This window comes from Anas platyrhynchos, chromosome 25 (genome assembly GCF_047663525.1).
Source record: "Anas platyrhynchos isolate ZD024472 breed Pekin duck chromosome 25, IASCAAS_PekinDuck_T2T, whole genome shotgun sequence".
Classification (NCBI taxonomy): Eukaryota; Metazoa; Chordata; class Aves; order Anseriformes; family Anatidae; genus Anas; species Anas platyrhynchos.
Genome location: NC_092611.1, coordinates 8,283,962 through 8,301,035, shown reverse-complemented (window position 1 = coordinate 8,301,035; position 17,074 = coordinate 8,283,962). Strand labels below are relative to the sequence as shown.

General features: G+C 51.1%; 1 protein-coding gene across 5 annotated transcripts in view; it reads left to right on the top strand.

Annotated features, from left to right (window-relative positions):
• Positions 1-17,074, top strand: part of ZBTB16 (zinc finger and BTB domain containing 16) — a 91,750-nt gene that overhangs the window by 43,858 nt on the left and 30,818 nt on the right. For all 5 annotated transcript variants that reach the window (XM_038167637.2, XM_027444317.3, XM_027444315.3 and 2 more), the window contains exons 3-4: positions 2,932-3,029; positions 14,586-14,672. In XM_038167637.2, coding sequence (XP_038023565.2) covers positions 2,932-3,029; positions 14,586-14,672 — 185 coding nt within the window. The remainder of the gene's footprint in view (positions 1-2,931; positions 3,030-14,585; positions 14,673-17,074) is intronic.

Below are 17,074 nucleotides of genomic sequence, written 5' to 3'. Positions count from 1 at the left end.
CAGACCATGGGGCTGACTCTCTGCACCTTACCTGGAGGATTCATCTGTGATGGCAGATGACTTTTTGCAGAGTGCATCACGCTGCTGCAATGTCTTGAAACAAGTCCTGGGCAGGCAGCTTTCTTTCCTGGTGCAGGCACGGGAAGCCCTTTTCAGGTCTCTGTCTGGAGTGTTTAGTCACATGCTTTTCATTAATTTGTGAGCTGAATTAATGAAATTGTCCTAATTTGATATGAAAAAAAAATCTTGCTAAGAGTGGCACTTTAAGATATTTAATTTCTTTTGGTCGTCTTAACAGATTAAGCATCTGTAATGTTGACAAATATTTAGATGCAATCATTTTGCATTGAGAAGTGCAAAGGAGTTTCATTCTTTGTGCAAATGAAATGATTGAGTTCTTTGAGCAAGCAAAAAGGAGGGGGAAAAAATCCATCCCAAATCTTTCATAAATGTCTTTGGCCATGAGTGAAACCCTTACAGCTCCATGCACGAGCATACTCTCAGCACACAGGTAAAGGCAAAGCTGCCTCCTCCTTGGCTGTGCAGGGTGGGTGCTGCTCAGGGCTGATCACCAGAGCAGGGTTGCCTTCAAGAATCAGCGTCTTGGCTCGCACAAGACCATTTCTGTTTTGTCTTTGGCAACAACACAATAAAAATATATTTGTCTTATTGCAAAGTGATGGTAAATGGTGGATTTGATCAGAGGTTGGCATGTAGCTATTTGGTGTGCGACTTCTTAAACACATACAAATGCTTCTCTGTTTACAGAATCTGATTTTGAAACTTTGCACATGCTTCTGCTATCGCAAGCTCTTCCCTGCCATCAGTATGAAGAGTTCATGTTAAATGAGGTGTGTCCCTTCGGCAAAAGTCAGTAAACTTGGCTGGAAGCATTAGTTATTTCTTTTTTTTTTCCTTTTTTTTTTTTGTTTTAATGCTTCTGTCAGTTGCAGAGCTGGTTGGTTTGTAGAAGCATATATTCAGCAGCAGCTGACATCATCAAATAATCAACTCAACGGGCTCTGCGTGGCGTTTCCCCATGTGCTTGGACCTTGCTGCTGCCTTGAGCACTGGGACGCTGCGGGGTGGCACAGGCAGGTGGCTGGGGAGCGGGGCTGGGTTGGGATGGGACAGCCAGGACAGGACGGCTTCTCCTGGCCAGCAGCACTTGCAGGACCATTGCAGGCACCGCATCACGCTGGGATTTCAGCAACGGCCCCAGGAACGTGGTTGTCCTGTTGGTTTGTTCGTTGGAGTCCAACACGGACAGTGCTTCTGTCCAGCCCCGTGCAAACACCGCCTGTTACGTGTTGTTTCGTTTGATGGCGTGCTCCAATTTGCTGCGGGTTGTTTGCTACCCAAAAGGAGAAGAAATGTCTTCACAGCAAAGAAAGGAAAGCAGCGCGGGTTCTGGCTCCTGCGGCCAAGCAGCATCCGCTGCCCTCAATTCGCGTGCCCGGGGCTGCAAGGGGAGCGATGGGGGAACCCCAAAGTGCCCGAGAGGGGCTGCAGCGGGCACCCCATCTGTGCTGCATGGGAGTGGTGCCCCGGCACCCTTGGGTGCCCGAGAGCAGGTGCAGGAGGACAGGCTCAGTCCTGGGCAGAACGAAGCCATCGCTGCTCCAGCATCTCCTCTGCCCATGGACAGAGACACGGGCACGACGCCTGAACCATGTGCGCCTTCGTGTGATCTGGGACATGCGATTCTCCCCGGCCCTTTTCGACACACAGTTGTGCAATTCAGCCTAGGCGGGTTTTATTTTATACACTGCGGTGCCAGGAAATGGTGAGAGGCATGCTTCCTGCTCACTGGCTGATGATTAATTTTTCACTTGTGATTTGTGTCAGGCTGAATTTGGATAGAAGTTGGGATTTAATTAAAAATGCATACAAACAACCTCTAGGAATGTTTTTGGAGCAAAGCTACAGTTTTGTAGAGGGCTTGATGCATAGTAAGAAGTTCACTGAAAAATGTTTAGTGTCAACACCAAGAATGACTAACGAATACAAGGGGCTGATTCCTCATCAGTGTGTATCCCATGGCCATGCAGAGCTCGTAGATGTCTTCTGCAGCAATGTTTTTTATGCTGGAGAGAGGAAAAAACAACAACAAAAGGCTTGCCTGGGCTTTCAGCTCCCTGTTGTTTTTTTTCTTTGAATGACCAAGCTGGAGGCTGCATTAGTTGAGTGAACAGAAACGGAGAAATGCAACTTCACCTGCAGCAGCCCCTGCCACGTCAGAGGCTGGGTTAGCACCTTTGAGCAGACTCCAGTTCTTGGTACTGAGCTATGTCTGGTTTCATGGTTTGGGTTTTTTTTTTTAGCATGTTAGCAGTAAACTTGCCCTTCTTGAATATATTTGAGTAGTTCATTTTAATTTCTCTCAGTAGATTAAATTAATACAGCATACGCTATCATAATTTCAGATTTATTGAATTTATTAAAAGAATCCACCTGTAATAACGATGAGAAATATTAAACGGGAGAAGCTCACCTAATCAATCCTGGAAACTCAAACAGGAGCTCCCATCAGGACCTTTCCTAAAGCACTTTGTAAATTAGAACTGATTTCTGCCGGGCTCCTGCCCGCAGCGCCCCGCGTGCCCACCCGCACGCAGCGGGGCTCGGGCCTGGGGATGGAGGCTGGGGGGGCTCTGCTCCCATCCTGGAGGCCAGCACCCAGTGGTGATGCTGTGGGGACCCCAGTGGGACGCCCCCAGCGTGCTGGCCTCCTTACAGCCCCCCCGTCATGCCGGGCACGCGCTCCTGCGGTCTGTGTTCCCAGCAAGCTAACGAGAAAATTCACAGATAACGTGTGGATTTCATGAAATATTCAGCAGGTTCTTGGTGTTGACATTTGGAGTAAATTCCCCCCTCGTGCCCTCCCCTCTCCCCGCACCCAGGAGGACTAACCCGTCTGTTTTCCCCTAGGAAGCTGCACAGCGGTATGAAGACGTACGGATGCGAGTTGTGCGGGAAGCGGTTCCTGGACAGCTTGCGGCTGCGAATGCACTTACTGGCTCACTCAGGTGGGTTGGATTTGGGGTGCTGGGGGCGGGGGGAGGCACAGAGAGTGCCCACCTGTGCCTACCAAAATATGCTCGAGCCACCTGGCTTGCACATCTTGTCTGGAGGAGGCTTCATCCTCTTCAGAGCAGCAAATTTGCAAACTTCCAGTCCGGTGCCCATAACTTGAGGTGTATTATTTTTTTAAAAAACTTTGTTTTTAAAGTTTGTTTTCAGTTCTTTAATTGGGGAAATATTTTCCAGGCTAGGCAGCTTGGAATAACAAACTTCACGTACCGCTTGTTGCTCTGCGCCGCTGCCAGAGGTCCCGCGCCGCGGGCAGTGCCTGCACCTCAGCTCCTTGCGTGCAGGCGCCCAGCACAGTTTCATTAGCAAAACCATTGCAGAATTAGGTATTCTTTGTCTAATGAATCCAACTATCGGGTTCAAATTATGCGGGCCCTTTAATTAAATAGATATAGGAAGGTTGGAACGCTGCGCTAGTGAGGAGGCTTGTGTTCTGCAAGTCAATGTAGCCTAACGCTCCTCTTGGTCATGCAGCCCCATGTACAGCTAGGTTTTTTTTTTAATTAACGAGAAAAAAAACCACCACAGGCAGCCACTGGACCTGTTTGCTGAAATGTTGGGGGGATTGCTCCCCTACTGAAGGGGCAATCACCGAGGGCAGCCGGTCCCGCTATGAAGCCGTGCAGGCAGGGTGGCTCCCCAGGGATGCTGCTCCCTGCAGCCCGTGCGTGGCAGCGTGGGTGCTCATCGCCTCCTGGGGAAGCATGCTGCCCACCCTCTGGGGCTGCCTCGCTCCTTTTTGGGGGCCAGACCCACAGGGTGGGCTCCGGCCAGGGACCGGGGTGCCGGTGGGTCCGGAGCCTCGTGGTGCCGGGCGCGGAGCGGGCGTCCCCCTCCTCCCCGCAGCTCTGGCGTGCGCGGCTTGTGTTTGTTACTGTCGCTTTGGCTCGCAGCCCGTCCCTGGCCAGCCGCCAGCCTTGTGGGTACAGTATGTACAGTGCACGCCGAGCCAAGTTTGTCATCGCGCAGGATTAATTTTTTCTCTAATCTGGCAAGGGTGGGGTGGGGGGGGGGCAGGGTGAGCTCTCCCTGCACTCGAAAACAGCCCCGGCGGATTCCAGCGCTGTTATTTATTAAAGCATGAGACCTTTGCACCTCTCCCCTCGCCTCCCCCCGGCCGGGATGAAGCGAGGCTGTGCAGGGTCGGCAGCGCCAAGGCTTGTTTTCAGCGCCCGGCATGCCGACGCCGCGATCTCAAGTCCGTTTGCCTCGTGCGCAAGCTGATGATTTAATTAGGAGATTGCCGTGACCACGGGCGCACCGGGATGGGTTGCGGCCCCCTCGCCCCCTGTTCCCCTTTCCAAAGGCCTTAAATGCCGGAGGTAGTAAACGTTGAATGTAATTGCAGTTTGCATTTAAAACTGAACTAACCCAGTGTTTCTGAGTGATACCTGATGATAAAAGGTGTGCTTAAGCTAATGAACCAAGCAGGGAGCAGGTCCCCATCACCCCTCTGAGGCAGGGCAGGGGGTGCACAGGTCCTGCTGCATGGGGTGGCTGCCTTCAGCAGTGGTGCTGCTGGCTTTCAAACCTCAGCTGCCAGAGCTGGATGGCTGCTCGGTCATCCCAGTTCTCTGATTTTTGCTTTCTGAACAAGCTCTTCCTCGAGTGGGACTGGAGAAGCGATGACCTTCTCAAGCTCCAATGCTCCAACACAAGAAGGCAAAACTGAAAGAACCCAAACAGGGACTTGCAAGTTTTATCCTCGTGACTATTGACCACTTTGCTTCTTCCGAAATACAACCTGCCAAAAAAATGGTGAAATGGGAAATAAGTGAATATTATACAGGTGGAGCTAGTAATTATAATCCTTGTAAATGTCCAAGCCAGCCCATTGGGGGTTTTGTGGTGCTTGATGGAGCGCTGAGGTTATTCGGCAGTGTTATCTCAGCAGCTTTCAGGTGCATGATAAATATTCCACCAAATGTTTACATTTCAGTGTAGGCTTACCCTTAATGAAGTGCAAAGTATCGGTGTATGTGTGGTGCAGCTACATTAACACTGCCCACTCCTAGCTGAGATGTGCCTGCAAAAACTTTAAAGATTACATTAGAAGAGTGACAGAGCGCTTCCTTTCCTAGAAAAATTCATTGTCAGGGAAAGTGAGATGAGAAAATCCCAGCTTGGGGGGATTTACTCCTTTCCTCCTGCTTGCTTTGCCTATGCTTATGGTCAGGAATCTGTGCCTTGGAGATGGATGCCATGGGCTTTCCCTTCTCCAGACTGTAAATGGGGACAAATCTGGGCAAGGCCACGCGTGCTGGCGAGGTGCAGTGCGTGGGCAGCGGCGTGTGCCCTTCTGCAGCAAACTGAGGTGCCGCCGACGCTGCCCTGGAGCCGCCTGCCCAGCTCACACGCAGCTTTCGAAACGCTCGGGCATTGTGCAAGCTTTGGCAGCCTGGCGTGGGGGACAACCTGGAGCCTCGCCGCCAAGGAGCAGAAGCACTGGGCACAGCAGTGGCTGGGTGGGCTGGCGAAGGGACGGTGCCTTCGCGAAATGCCCGCCTCGGGCAGCGTGCCCCTGCCCTTGTGCCTCGCTGCCTTGGCTGGGCTGCAGCTGGTGGCACGGCCAAGGTTTCTGAGAGCTGTGAGGCGGTGGAGGAGCAGCCTTGGGGTTGATGCAGCGCTGCAAACCTCGGTGCGAGGTGCTGGGAGCAGCGTGTGGTCCCATCCCCACCGAGGGGCAGGGTGCCGGGTGCTCAGGGAGTGGTGGTGCGGGGCGAGGGAGCAGTGGGGCACCTGGCTGGGAGCGAGGTGCGTGATTTCGGAGGATGGGCTTCATCCTGCCATGTCTGGCGCTGCGGCTGGTTCCCCCGCTGCGTGTCCCTGTAGCGAACATAAACTTCCCTTCCCCTCCGCCTTTGGTGGTTACCTCCCGGCGAAGCACCGAGCGCCGGAGGATGTTTTATCAGAGATGGAGGAGAGGGTTCACCGCGGTGCCTCGCTCCTCCCTCCCCACGGCCGCGGGCATTGTTCACGGCGTTGGATGGAAGAGGGAGCAGAAAGGGAAGCGCTGAGGCTCTTTGGGGATTTTTCCCGCCCCCCCCCCTGGCTGCCGTCCCGCGCTTGGTCCCCGAGTGATGTCAGCGGCCTGCCGGCAGGTCTGGATGTTCTGCCAGCATTCCTGCGTTTATGATCATCCGCAGATGTGCATCCAAGAACACACTGTACCCACAGCAGAAATTAATGCAGGCTTGACTGCCGGCCAACCCGCACACACAGGAGAGAGGAAGAAAGAAAACAAAAACTGTTTAATGCTGTTTATAAATTATACACTGGCTGATGAAAAATACATTCCCCCCCCCCTCTCCCCCCAATCCTTTCTGCCTCAAGAGTCTAAGCTGAGACCAGAAGAATATGGTTTGCTTTTTAGCTCCTGTTTTGGCTCGCTTCCTAGACCCGGCTGCTGATTCAGAGCCAGCTTATTTTTCCCCCCTTACCTGATAAAATATATTTATTTTTCACCCGTCACTGCTTCTCCTCTCTCCCCACTTTTGGCTGCTCTTTGTTATTTAAGGTGTTCTGCTAAGCATTATGCGGAGAGCGATGCCAGGACCCATTACACCATAGTGCTCTCTGTAGCAAATAAATCTTACGCACATCTGTCTACATTAATACCGCTAAATATATGTGATCATCGCAGTGCAGCCCGTTGGCTTCCAGGTTTCTCGGCGTGCATGCTAGATGGGAAAGTTACGAAAGTTCACTGTAGGTCATGGGGATGGAGCCCCCCCGGCCCCTCTCCGCGGGGAGGACGGGCTGAGACCTCTCCCCACAGGCTGGGGGCGAGCTGGCGAGCAGGCCCCTGCCCCGAGACTGCGCCTGCCCATCCCTCCCTGCGCCGCGCACGATCCATTTACATGGCTTTTGTGTTTTTTAATACTGCTAATGTTTATCATTTGCCCAACAGGCTTGACAGATTTTGTTTCCTGTAGAGCATCGCGGCTTTAAAGCCCCCTTGTTGCTAAGTAGCAGCCTCCCTGTACTGTAATGGGCTGATTTCGTATTCCGTTCAGCACTGTATCTTATTTTTGTATGCAAGACAAAGTGTTTTGATGGAGGACGATTGCAGAAGTGTCTGGAGGCTGTTTGGAGTTTTATGGGCTGTATAGTACACTGTGTGCTTTCTGAACAGAACACAGGCTGTTGAATTTTGGATTGGATTTGTCATTTTTTCCCCTCTGAGTGGAGGCTGTCAGATAGAACATTACTTTAAGGGTGGAGGAAAAGTGGAAATTATGTAATAACCTTTCTTTATTGTTGCTCAGCTGAAATTATTATTATTTTTTTAAACCTGAAAATGTCCCTTTCTCCCCCTTCCTTCTCCCCTTGTCCCCAAGCAGCGTTTGGATTTGCGGAGCTGGCTGATGAAGTTTGGGTGATGACGTTGGTGGCAACTCTCCCCACCTCTCGTGCAGCCCTTCCTCCACAGCCCAGCTCCCCCTCTGCTTTTGGGAGGTATGTGAAGGGGGATGCTGCCAGGGACCCTTCCCATTGGGGCTGGCTGCTGGTGGCGTTGGGCAGTGCCAGGGGCAGCAGGGTGCAGGTGGCCATGGGCGTCCTTCACCCACCACGGGCAGCTGGCTCGGTCGGTGATGTGGCGCAGCAGCACTTGGGCAAAGTCCCTGGTGGAGGACAGCCTTCACCCCATCCTGCCCAACGTGGACGTGGTGCAACTGCTGCCACCTCTCCTCCAGCCCCCGGAGCCAAAGGCTTGGGTGCCAAAATGAGAAACCCCAGAGTTCAGCTTTGGTTCATCCCTTCGCTGCCACGCTGGGGTTGCCACACCATCCCTTTCGCCCCTGCGCTTTGGGAAGGAGAGCACTGCCCTGCAGCTCGGAGGCATCTGCAAAGGAAGAGCTGTGGTGGCTGAGCATCCTGCCAGAGCACCCCTGGGTGCTCTTGGGCTCCTTTTGGTGCTTTTTGCTGGCTAGCTGGAAAAAAAAACATGGAAAATACTCGGGTTTTATCCTGGGGATAAACCTTCCCGGTGCGCTGAGATGAGCTTGTCCTCCGGTGCTGGGGCTGCCATCCGTGCATCCAGGCTCAGTTTAGAAGACTGTCTTTACCTTTTAAAACTTGCACCTTTTCCTTTCTTTTTTTTTTTTTTTTTTTCATATTCAATTATTGCATTTTTATGGCACTTCAAAAAAAAAAAAAAAAAGAAAAAAAAGGAATGAAAAGAAAACCCTTTCGCATCTCTCTAAATCCAAGCCTGGTTTGCAGCTTGATCTTTTTTGGCCCTTCTTGGATGCCTTTTATTTTTTTAGTGGAAAGTACTAGAGATTTTCATAACTGTCTCTTCCACTTGAGTGAAATAGGGGAGAAGGGAAATAATAATAATAATAATAAAAAAGCAGCTTTATGTGGGCAAAAGAAGAAAACAAGAGAATGGGGTAGAGAACAGGCTAAATTTAAAATTGTAATTGGCTGACTTCCACAGGCTTGCGGGTGTTTTAATGACTCATAATAACTTCATTTAAAACCAGCTGAGCAGAAAATAGATTGGAGAGGAGCCTCAGGCCATTATGGATTTGTTTTTTTTTGACAAGCTCTGTTTTCGGCAGCCAGGAAGGCACTCACAGAGGGCTCGGCTGTTTTCTCTCTCTTAGAGTTGGTGGTCTGCCCAAGAGAGATTGTATAGAAACCAGGGCTTGGATTTTTTATTTATTTTTTTTTTTTTACTGATTAAAAATAGATGCCTTGAGGTATTATTTTAGCATCACTGTGGTTTTTTTTCTTTGCACTTTTGATGTGGTAAATGGAACATAAATAAAATTGTTTTTGAAATTACTGAATTAATTAGGTAGTAAAGCGACGACAGTGCATAAATTTACTTGGCACTTTTTTTAATCCATATTTTTCCCTCTCTCCACCTTCTTGCCAATTACAGCATTTTAATAATATATAATCCCAAATTTTTATTAATCCCTTTTTGCTTGGGGGGAGGGGACCAGAATAAATTCTGTATCATACTGGCGGGGTTGTCACTTCAGACCACACGTTATAGATATTACAGCTGGGAAGGGTCTAAGGGTTCGTGTCAGTGTGCCAGTCCTGTCTGACAACCCTCCTGGAGATGCAGTGCAGGCAAATACTTCTTTTCCCGTTTTCTACCTCAAAACAGTAGTGATGTGGTTGCTTGGGTTGAGCAGCTTTGTGCCCATCCTTTGGCCGCACCACGCTTTTTGGGTGAGGCTGGGGCATCCGCAGGGCATGGCTCCAGCTCGTTCTCCTTGGGAGAGTATTGACGCCTCCTCCTCTTTTTCCCCTTCCTTCTGTTTTTGGGCAGTATGTGGGTTGCCATTTGTATTTTTGAAGCCGTTCTCCCCATTGCCTCAGCCTCCTTTCGTCTTTCTCTTGGCCACCAGCCCCATAAAAGTTTATCACAGTCAGGGACGGTTAAATGGGCACAGGAAAACAGTGGTTTAGTAAATTGTAAAATTAGTTTGGAAGGTTAATGAGGCATGGCTTGTCTGCTGTCGGAGAAGAGGCAGGTTTGTGTAGGTAGCTGAGTACCTAGCAAGGGCTCGCTGGGGGTGCTCGGAGGTGGAGGGATTGTGCCCAAAAGTGGGGTGGGAACGGGGCACCCCCAGCCCCTCGCACAACCCTCTCTGCAGCATGAGGCAGCCGGTGGGAGGACGGGGTGAGGGCTGGCTGTGGCGGGGACACCGGTCTGTCCCTGTCTGTTTGTTTTTCCCTGACTCTGGAAACGTCACCGCTGCACTTGTTGTAACGCAACACCTCAATTACGGTACAGGAGGGGGAAATCAAAGCTTCGGAGCGGCCCAGCAGCTTCAGACCTGCTGCCCGGGCCACAATTACGGTCTTGGGAACACCAAAGGCAAGCGGACGAGTGTCATTTTTAACCAGTTAGAACATTTTACTACTTCCTAACATCACAGGCGTTAAAACTGGAGAGCCTACTTCTTGTCCTCAATAAAGTAATTAAACTGAATGGGCGTTGGGAAGGATTACGAGGGTTGATAGTGACTAAAAATAGAACAGCTCTGTTTTCAGGTCCACCGAGCCTTTTCCTGACAGCTTAGAGCCATCCTGGGGCATTGCCTCACCGGGACGAGCCTTTGAGGCGCAGGAGATGCAGCCCAGCACTAAGGCTTGCCGTTTGCTGTATTCCACAGGAAAAGTTGAGCCAGACAGCTGGCAGTTGATCAATTGTCTCCACGTTTCGCAGGGTAAATGCCCAGGGGAGTCTGAAAGAAGCTATTCTTTCTTTTAAATGGATTAAAAATAGCGAGGGCTGGGGTCGGCGGCTTCTGTGTGCCCTTGGCACAGCAGGTAGGGTGCCCGCGGGCTCGGCACGGCCAGGGCATGCTGCCTAGTTGCTGCTAGGGTAGACGTGCAGCCTGGGGCTTTTGGGGGAAAAAGCTGCAGAAAAAGGGGTCGAAGAGCAGTGCTGCATATATGGCATCTGTGGCTGGCCAGTGGGTGATGGATGTGGGGCAAAGCCCAGAGCTGGGGGAACAGCCCCAAGCTGGGCTTGTGAGCCCTGGGCACCGCATCCAGCCTGGTGGGGAGAGGGGGCTGGCAAGGAGCTCTCGAGGTTGCCGTTTCAGGGATCTAATTTCCGAGAAGCTGAGCACATCATTCATGCTGTGTCATTAAAGTAAGCATCATTCATCCCCATGTCACGGCACGAGCAGGCTTAGCCCCACGGGGAGGAAAAACCTGTCCAGCCAGGACAAGAAGGGCCGAAAAAGCTCCAAAAGCGCCTGTTGGCCACTTCCCTGCTCCGTGCCGAGCTGTGCGGTGGTGAGTGAGCTGCTCCTCGCGTGTTTACGCCAGCCTTTTGCTGCAAAGACCTTTATTAGGCAGGAGCTATAAATTTGCTCGTACAGATATAAATGTACGGCGGAGACTTGTGTGCCAATTACAAGGCATGCTCCGAAACACAGCTGATACTTGGCAGCACGTTAAGTCCCATCCCGTTGGGAAGATCATCTGAAGATATCTATGTACTGTAGGCAATACAAGCCACTTGCTAAAAATACTCTCCCAAAACTTCTGTTTACATTTTAATAGACTAATAGTTTCTATGGGTGTTATTAAAAAGAGGGGGGGGAGGAGAGGGAGAAAAAAAGCCAACAACAACAACAAAAAAAAGCCCTGACACAGCCTCTTGATGTACTGCTTTCAAATATGTCATGCTCCCTCTAACAAACATCTAACTGTTTTTTCTAAGCCCTGTTATAATAAGCTCAGATGTTGGATGACATTTTTCCTGGTGACTCACATAGTAAAATTAACCTTGAACTATTTACATATTCAATCGCCGTACTCTCTCCTCCTCCTCTCCTCTGAGCGTGTGTACATTACAGGAATTCTGGCTCAGGATCAGTTTTTGTTTTGTTGATTAAAAAAAATTCCCTGCCTGGAGTACACATCTACTTGAGTGAAAGAACACACAGTCCTGGCCTTTGGAAATTGGCAGGCAGCGTGCTGTTCCCTGACTGATAAGAGGTACTGTAAATAAAACTGTACAGCATAGCCTGTTGTAAAATGCCCCGTGTCTGTACTTATTGTTCTGACAGCTTATGCTTTTTTTGGGTATGCTGTTTTGGTACACTCTGTACTTCCTTATGTAACCAAGCATGCATATCTCATCAGAACATTCACCCTGTTTATTTTAAAATCTCAAGGAATTTTTCTGTCCCCCTGCCCTCCCCACCCCCCGGTCAGCTGCTGGCAAGCGCCTCGTGGTTCATTGCTTCGCATCTCTCAGGGCTGTTTCTGCTCCCTGGGCACCTCCCCAGCTCCCCCCCACCAGCCCAGGACCCCCCTGCCCAGCTTTGCCTGTGCATGGGGCCGGTGTCCCCGCACCAGCAGCATCACGTTGGAGCCAGGGACTGCTCTGGGCTGTCCCCACGGTGGCTCTGCTGCAGCAGGAGCAGTGCCCACGATGTCCTGGCCCCGTTTGGGGAGGGTAGGGCAAAGCCAAAACCCCGCTCGGCACAGCCCCGGCCCCGGTGCCCTGCGGGGTGCGTCGCAGCAGGATCGGTGCCGGTGCACCTGCGGCTGGTTCAGCTGCTCTACATGGGGAAAACTTGTTGCTGCATCAGGTTGATGTAACCTTATGGATTATGCTTCACAGCAGTGGGTCTCGGAGAGCTTAAAGTGGCGATGGAGAGTCATTGCCTTGGCAACTGCCTGCTGTACATCATCTGCGCCGGGAAGCTGCTGGGGAGGGGCGGGCGGCCACGGCCCTATTGATCGGGGTCCCGTGGGTGTCCGGGCAGGCTGCCCCGCATGCAGAGCCCGTGGTCCCGTACGACTACGCCTCTCCTGCTGCTGGGTCAGGCTCTGCCCAGCTTCCCCTTCTTGCTGTGTGCACGTAGCCCTGCGGGGTGCTTGGCCACCCCATCGGCCAGGCTGTGGGCATCTGGGCTGGTGGGGGCTGAGGTCACGGGCTCAGCAATGAGGTTTTGAAACTTTGTGTGCTTTTGAGTCCCCATCGTTTACCAGTGGGGATTTCAGGGCTGGACACTCAGGCAGCAACCAGGGTGCTGCATCCCAGGGGCACTGCATCCTCATCCCCGTGCACGGTTTGGCTGGGGAGGACACGGGAGCGCTGGTCCCATGTTTCCTTCCAGCCCTGCGCCCTCCCAGGCATGTGGCCCTGGGTGTCGTGCACAGCCCACACTTCTGAGGAAAACTGAAATTAAAAAACAAAAGCGTTGCAGGGTCCCGCTGGCCTCATGGGTCACTGATCCAGGAACAAAACATCCTGAGCTGGCTCTGGCATGACGGCCGGTGATGGCTCCCAAGCAGCAGTGACCTCTCCAATTATGCGGGTAATGGAGCCCTGCTCGTTATTAAAGCCATCCTTTGGCAAAAGGAGGGGGCAGCTGGCATTGGGGTTCCCTGCAGTGGGGTGTGGGTGCCCGGTCACCACACAGCCCCCAGCACGTGGGAGTGGGGCCGCGGTCGCCCCGTGCTGTCACGGAAATGCACCTTCTTATTTATTTTTTTGCGAACAGCCATGTGGTTTATGCACACTTGAGTTGTTTTGAATGCAAACTTGACATCATAGCGAAGGCAGCAGAGAACAACATATGCACAGTAAACAGGCAGACTGTCTTATTGATTAACAGATGAGACCTCTATTATCGATCAAAGCTTGGCGAGAAAATTTATCACTTTTAATTTCACTGCTGCCAAATATTTCTGCCTGTGAGCCAGCCGTTACTAAGACAATTTAAAGGCGAAGGAATTCTCTTGTTAATGGATCTCGTGATACCTCCGTCTCTCTCCCGTGTCTCCTTTTGTTTCACCACTGCACATCCACACGCAGGGAGGAGCCAGGGGCTCGGTTCTGGGCCGCGATGTGGGGGGACCCGGGGTGCAGCTCTCCGCTTCTTCCCCTTCCTGCCACCACCTCGAAGGCTGCTCCTCGTGCTCTGGTCCACGCGTAGGTTCTCGCAAGAGCTGAATCGAGCTTCAAAATCTAACAAATGCACTCACAGCTTTGTCCTGGCAGCGTAAGCGCCGGAGATAGTACGCATTGTTAATCTAGTTTTATCTGGAAGTTACTTATCTGCTGTTAGACATCCTGTTTTTTTTTCCTTGTTCTAACTAGCGCCTCTGACCCGCCACACGCGGCACATGTTGATAGTGATTTTCTAAGAATTCCCCTGAATACCACATCTCTCTCTCGGTCAAAGAAGTATCTGTGCTTCTCACTAAATTGTGTTGTTTCTGCCACGTTTCTTATCAGATGGTTCTGCCTTCTCTTTCCTCTCATCCTCTGATACTGGTAACAACTGCTACAATAGGAAGGGGCAGGAAACCGATTCAAATTAGATCAGTTACAACTCTAATGAAACTCATTGATGTTTAATGATTTTTTGAAAACAAATATTTAATTTCTTCTTGGCGAGCAACTGCTTAAAATGAAAGCGCAGCGCAACGTCAATAGTATATTTGTGTGTTATGTTGTTATTTGGAAATAGCAAAACAATGGGACTGAGAAGGGCAGCTACTTTTTGCTGCCATGTGTGGGCTATAAAATATTAAGTCCCTCTATTGAACAGATTCTGTGTTTTATGAAGTGAATGGCTTTAAAAATACATGCGTTCCTAGAGGAGTGCTCTTCATACCACTTTCACGCTGCTCGCTTGTATTGGTTCTGTGAGAATTGTATTTTCTCTACAGGACTGGGTAAATCCTCTTATCGGATGCTGGTGAGAAGGAGTTTTGATTTTGGATATTTGCTGCCGACCTCTTCCAGCCAGCATGGCTTGCGCCAGCCCTGTCCCCGTGAATGGCTTCAGTGCTGGGGGTGCTCGGCTGTGCCTGCCCAGAGCCCGCTGGTGGGGAGCTGCCCTGGTGGGGAGGATGCTGGCAGAGTCAGCAGGGCTCTGCAGTACCTTTTGCCACGGTGATTTTCCTAGCCTCAGTTTCTGCTGGTTGATCTGCAACCCTGGCTGTGCGTGCCATCTGAGTAATGCTCGTTTTCTCCTTTGTCTTTCTAGCGGGTGCCAAAGCGTTTGTCTGTGATCAGTGCGGTGCACAGTTCTCAAAAGAAGATGCCCTGGAGACACACAGGCAGACACATACTGGTATGTTGACTTTTCTTTTTTTTTGCTTAACTCCTTCTCCAAACAAACAGTGCAGGAGGAAGCAGTGTGCCTGCTGCCTCCTACCCAGGGCAGCGAGGCTTTCCTGGAGTCCTTTTCCAGGCCCCGTTACTTCTCCCACAGGCAGCTCTTATGTCTGGGGGAGGAACTGATCCCGTGTCCCACCACCCTGCCCCTAGGAAAGCAGCAAAGCAAGAGCACGGCAGTGTTCCTTGCTTGATTTGCCACTTACATGTCCTTTCCTCTCAATTCCATGCAGAATGACTTCAGCAAAGCATCTCCTGTCTGTGTCCAAACTCACAGCTCTGACCGCAGACTCAAAACATAAAACAAAATTACATGAAAAGAGCTTTTTTTTCTTGGATCCGATGGAAGAGAAGGGAGCAAGCTGAGGTTGACCCTCTCCATTTGGTCTTGTCCTGTTCTGTTCCTAAATAGTGATCCTTGCTAAAAGAGAGCACTCAACCTTTTGTTTCAGGGCTGCTCCAAGTTAGGCTGAATTTCCACGGGCACGTAGTGATAAAGGTGCATTGGAGGCAGGTGGGATGAGGCAGTTTTTGGTGTCACTGTACTCCGAGGAGGGCATCGCTCTGCTGCCTGCCCACGTCAGGTGTCTTTCGTGCTGGTCTCACTGCTCTGTGTTGCAAACTGCTTGGGAAACAAAACTTTGACTAAGTGCCTTGTTACCAAACACAGTTCTGACATAAATATTTTGGCTTCCTTTGTAAGTTTTTGCCAAACTGAGAAATTAACCCTTTGCAGTTCTTGCTTCTGACCTGCCCGGGTCCATTTATATCTTTAAATTATTTTTATTGAGGTAATATTTTTTTGGCTGACCTTCTTTGAAGTATATCTGTGTTTGTGTTAAAATTTGTGCGTGGTGTTTGAAAGGGAAACCTCCCCTGATGGTTTTCTGGGTGATAACTGATGAAAGGAGTGGCACAACCTGCTCCTGTGATTAAACTCTGAGTGCCTCTGTACTGCTGAATGGCCACCCTTGTTTTCGGGAGCCCTGCACACCAAAAGACTGGGCAGGATTCAGAGTCACCCATCAAGGCTTCTCCTCTTTGGAAAGGGTGGTGCAGGATGGTGGGCACATGTCTCCAGCAGGACTTTGGTGTGCTCAGGCAGCTCAGAGGTGCCGCCACCACCACAGGGATGCTGGTGGGAGGCACTCCCAGCACGCAGCTCTCCCAGCTTTATTTCCATCAACAAAAAGCAAAGTGGGAGAAGTGTGGGGTGCTGGGAGCATGGCTGGGGACAGCACTGCCCTTGAGCCAGACCCAAGAGCTGAGGGTTTGAAATAATTGCTGTTAGCAAGCTCCCATGCTGCAGGAATTGCTAAATCCCTCTGCACCCGTCTTCTGGGTACCGGCCTGCTCGCTCTGCGTGTTCAAGCCAGCGACTCCAAGACCTCTGTAATTTCCTCACCACCTTCCAGGCGATTGGTTTGTTGCTCTCTTGATGAAAGACCTGATGTTGTAAACACAGCTCTAAAACTCAGGTGTAATACTCAGCAAACTTTTACTGAATTTGACCAGCGTGATGGCGCTTGGCCACCATTTCAGATTTTAAGAGAAGCTTTCCAAGGGATAAATAATGTTGTCGAGAGTGTTTTGATTCTCAGGAGCCTGAGAGTGATGCGTTATAAATTGTTTGAGAATCCCAGCCTACACTGACAGGGCTGTTCCTGTTTTCAAAGCATTTATACAAATAATTGCACTGTATTTGGTGCTCTGTGAAGGTTTCTTCTTGCTGCCTTGAGGTCCATGCTTTGGCTCAAGTATCCGCTGGGTGCTGGGTGGTTCAGCACAAGCAGGCACGCAGCTGCTCCTTGCCAGGCTGAGATGCTGAGAGGGGGCATGAGAGCAGCTCCCGCGGGACAGGGGATGCCTGCCTGCAGCCACGCTGCACAGGCTCCCCCGTCCCTTTCCCAGCACGGAGCTCAGACGTGCACAAACCTCTCCCCCTGATGCTCACGTGTAGCCGGGTGCTTGCCGTGGCCAAGCCATCGTCAGCTGCACTCTGGCAGGGGCTCGTGCCATTGACTGCGCCGCTTCCCTGGTGGGGTGCTTGGAGGTCTGGCTGCCAGGCGCCTCCAGCTTTCCTCTCGTTGTTGTTGCAAGCTCTCCTATGCTGACCGTGGGCTTTGGTCGCATTGTTAGTAAATTGCCTGTTTTTCACATGCAGTACTGCTGGCTCCAACCAATCTGTCTGTGCAGGAGCAGAACCCCATCTGCTACCCCACCGTCAGGAGTTGAGCCGGCAGCACTTGTCACTAGCACACGGTGTTCAGACAAATAAAGAACCATCAGTGCACCGTGAGTCACTCCTGCAAACCACCGTGTAATATGCCAGGCTAATAAACAGAGGAGTTAGCATTA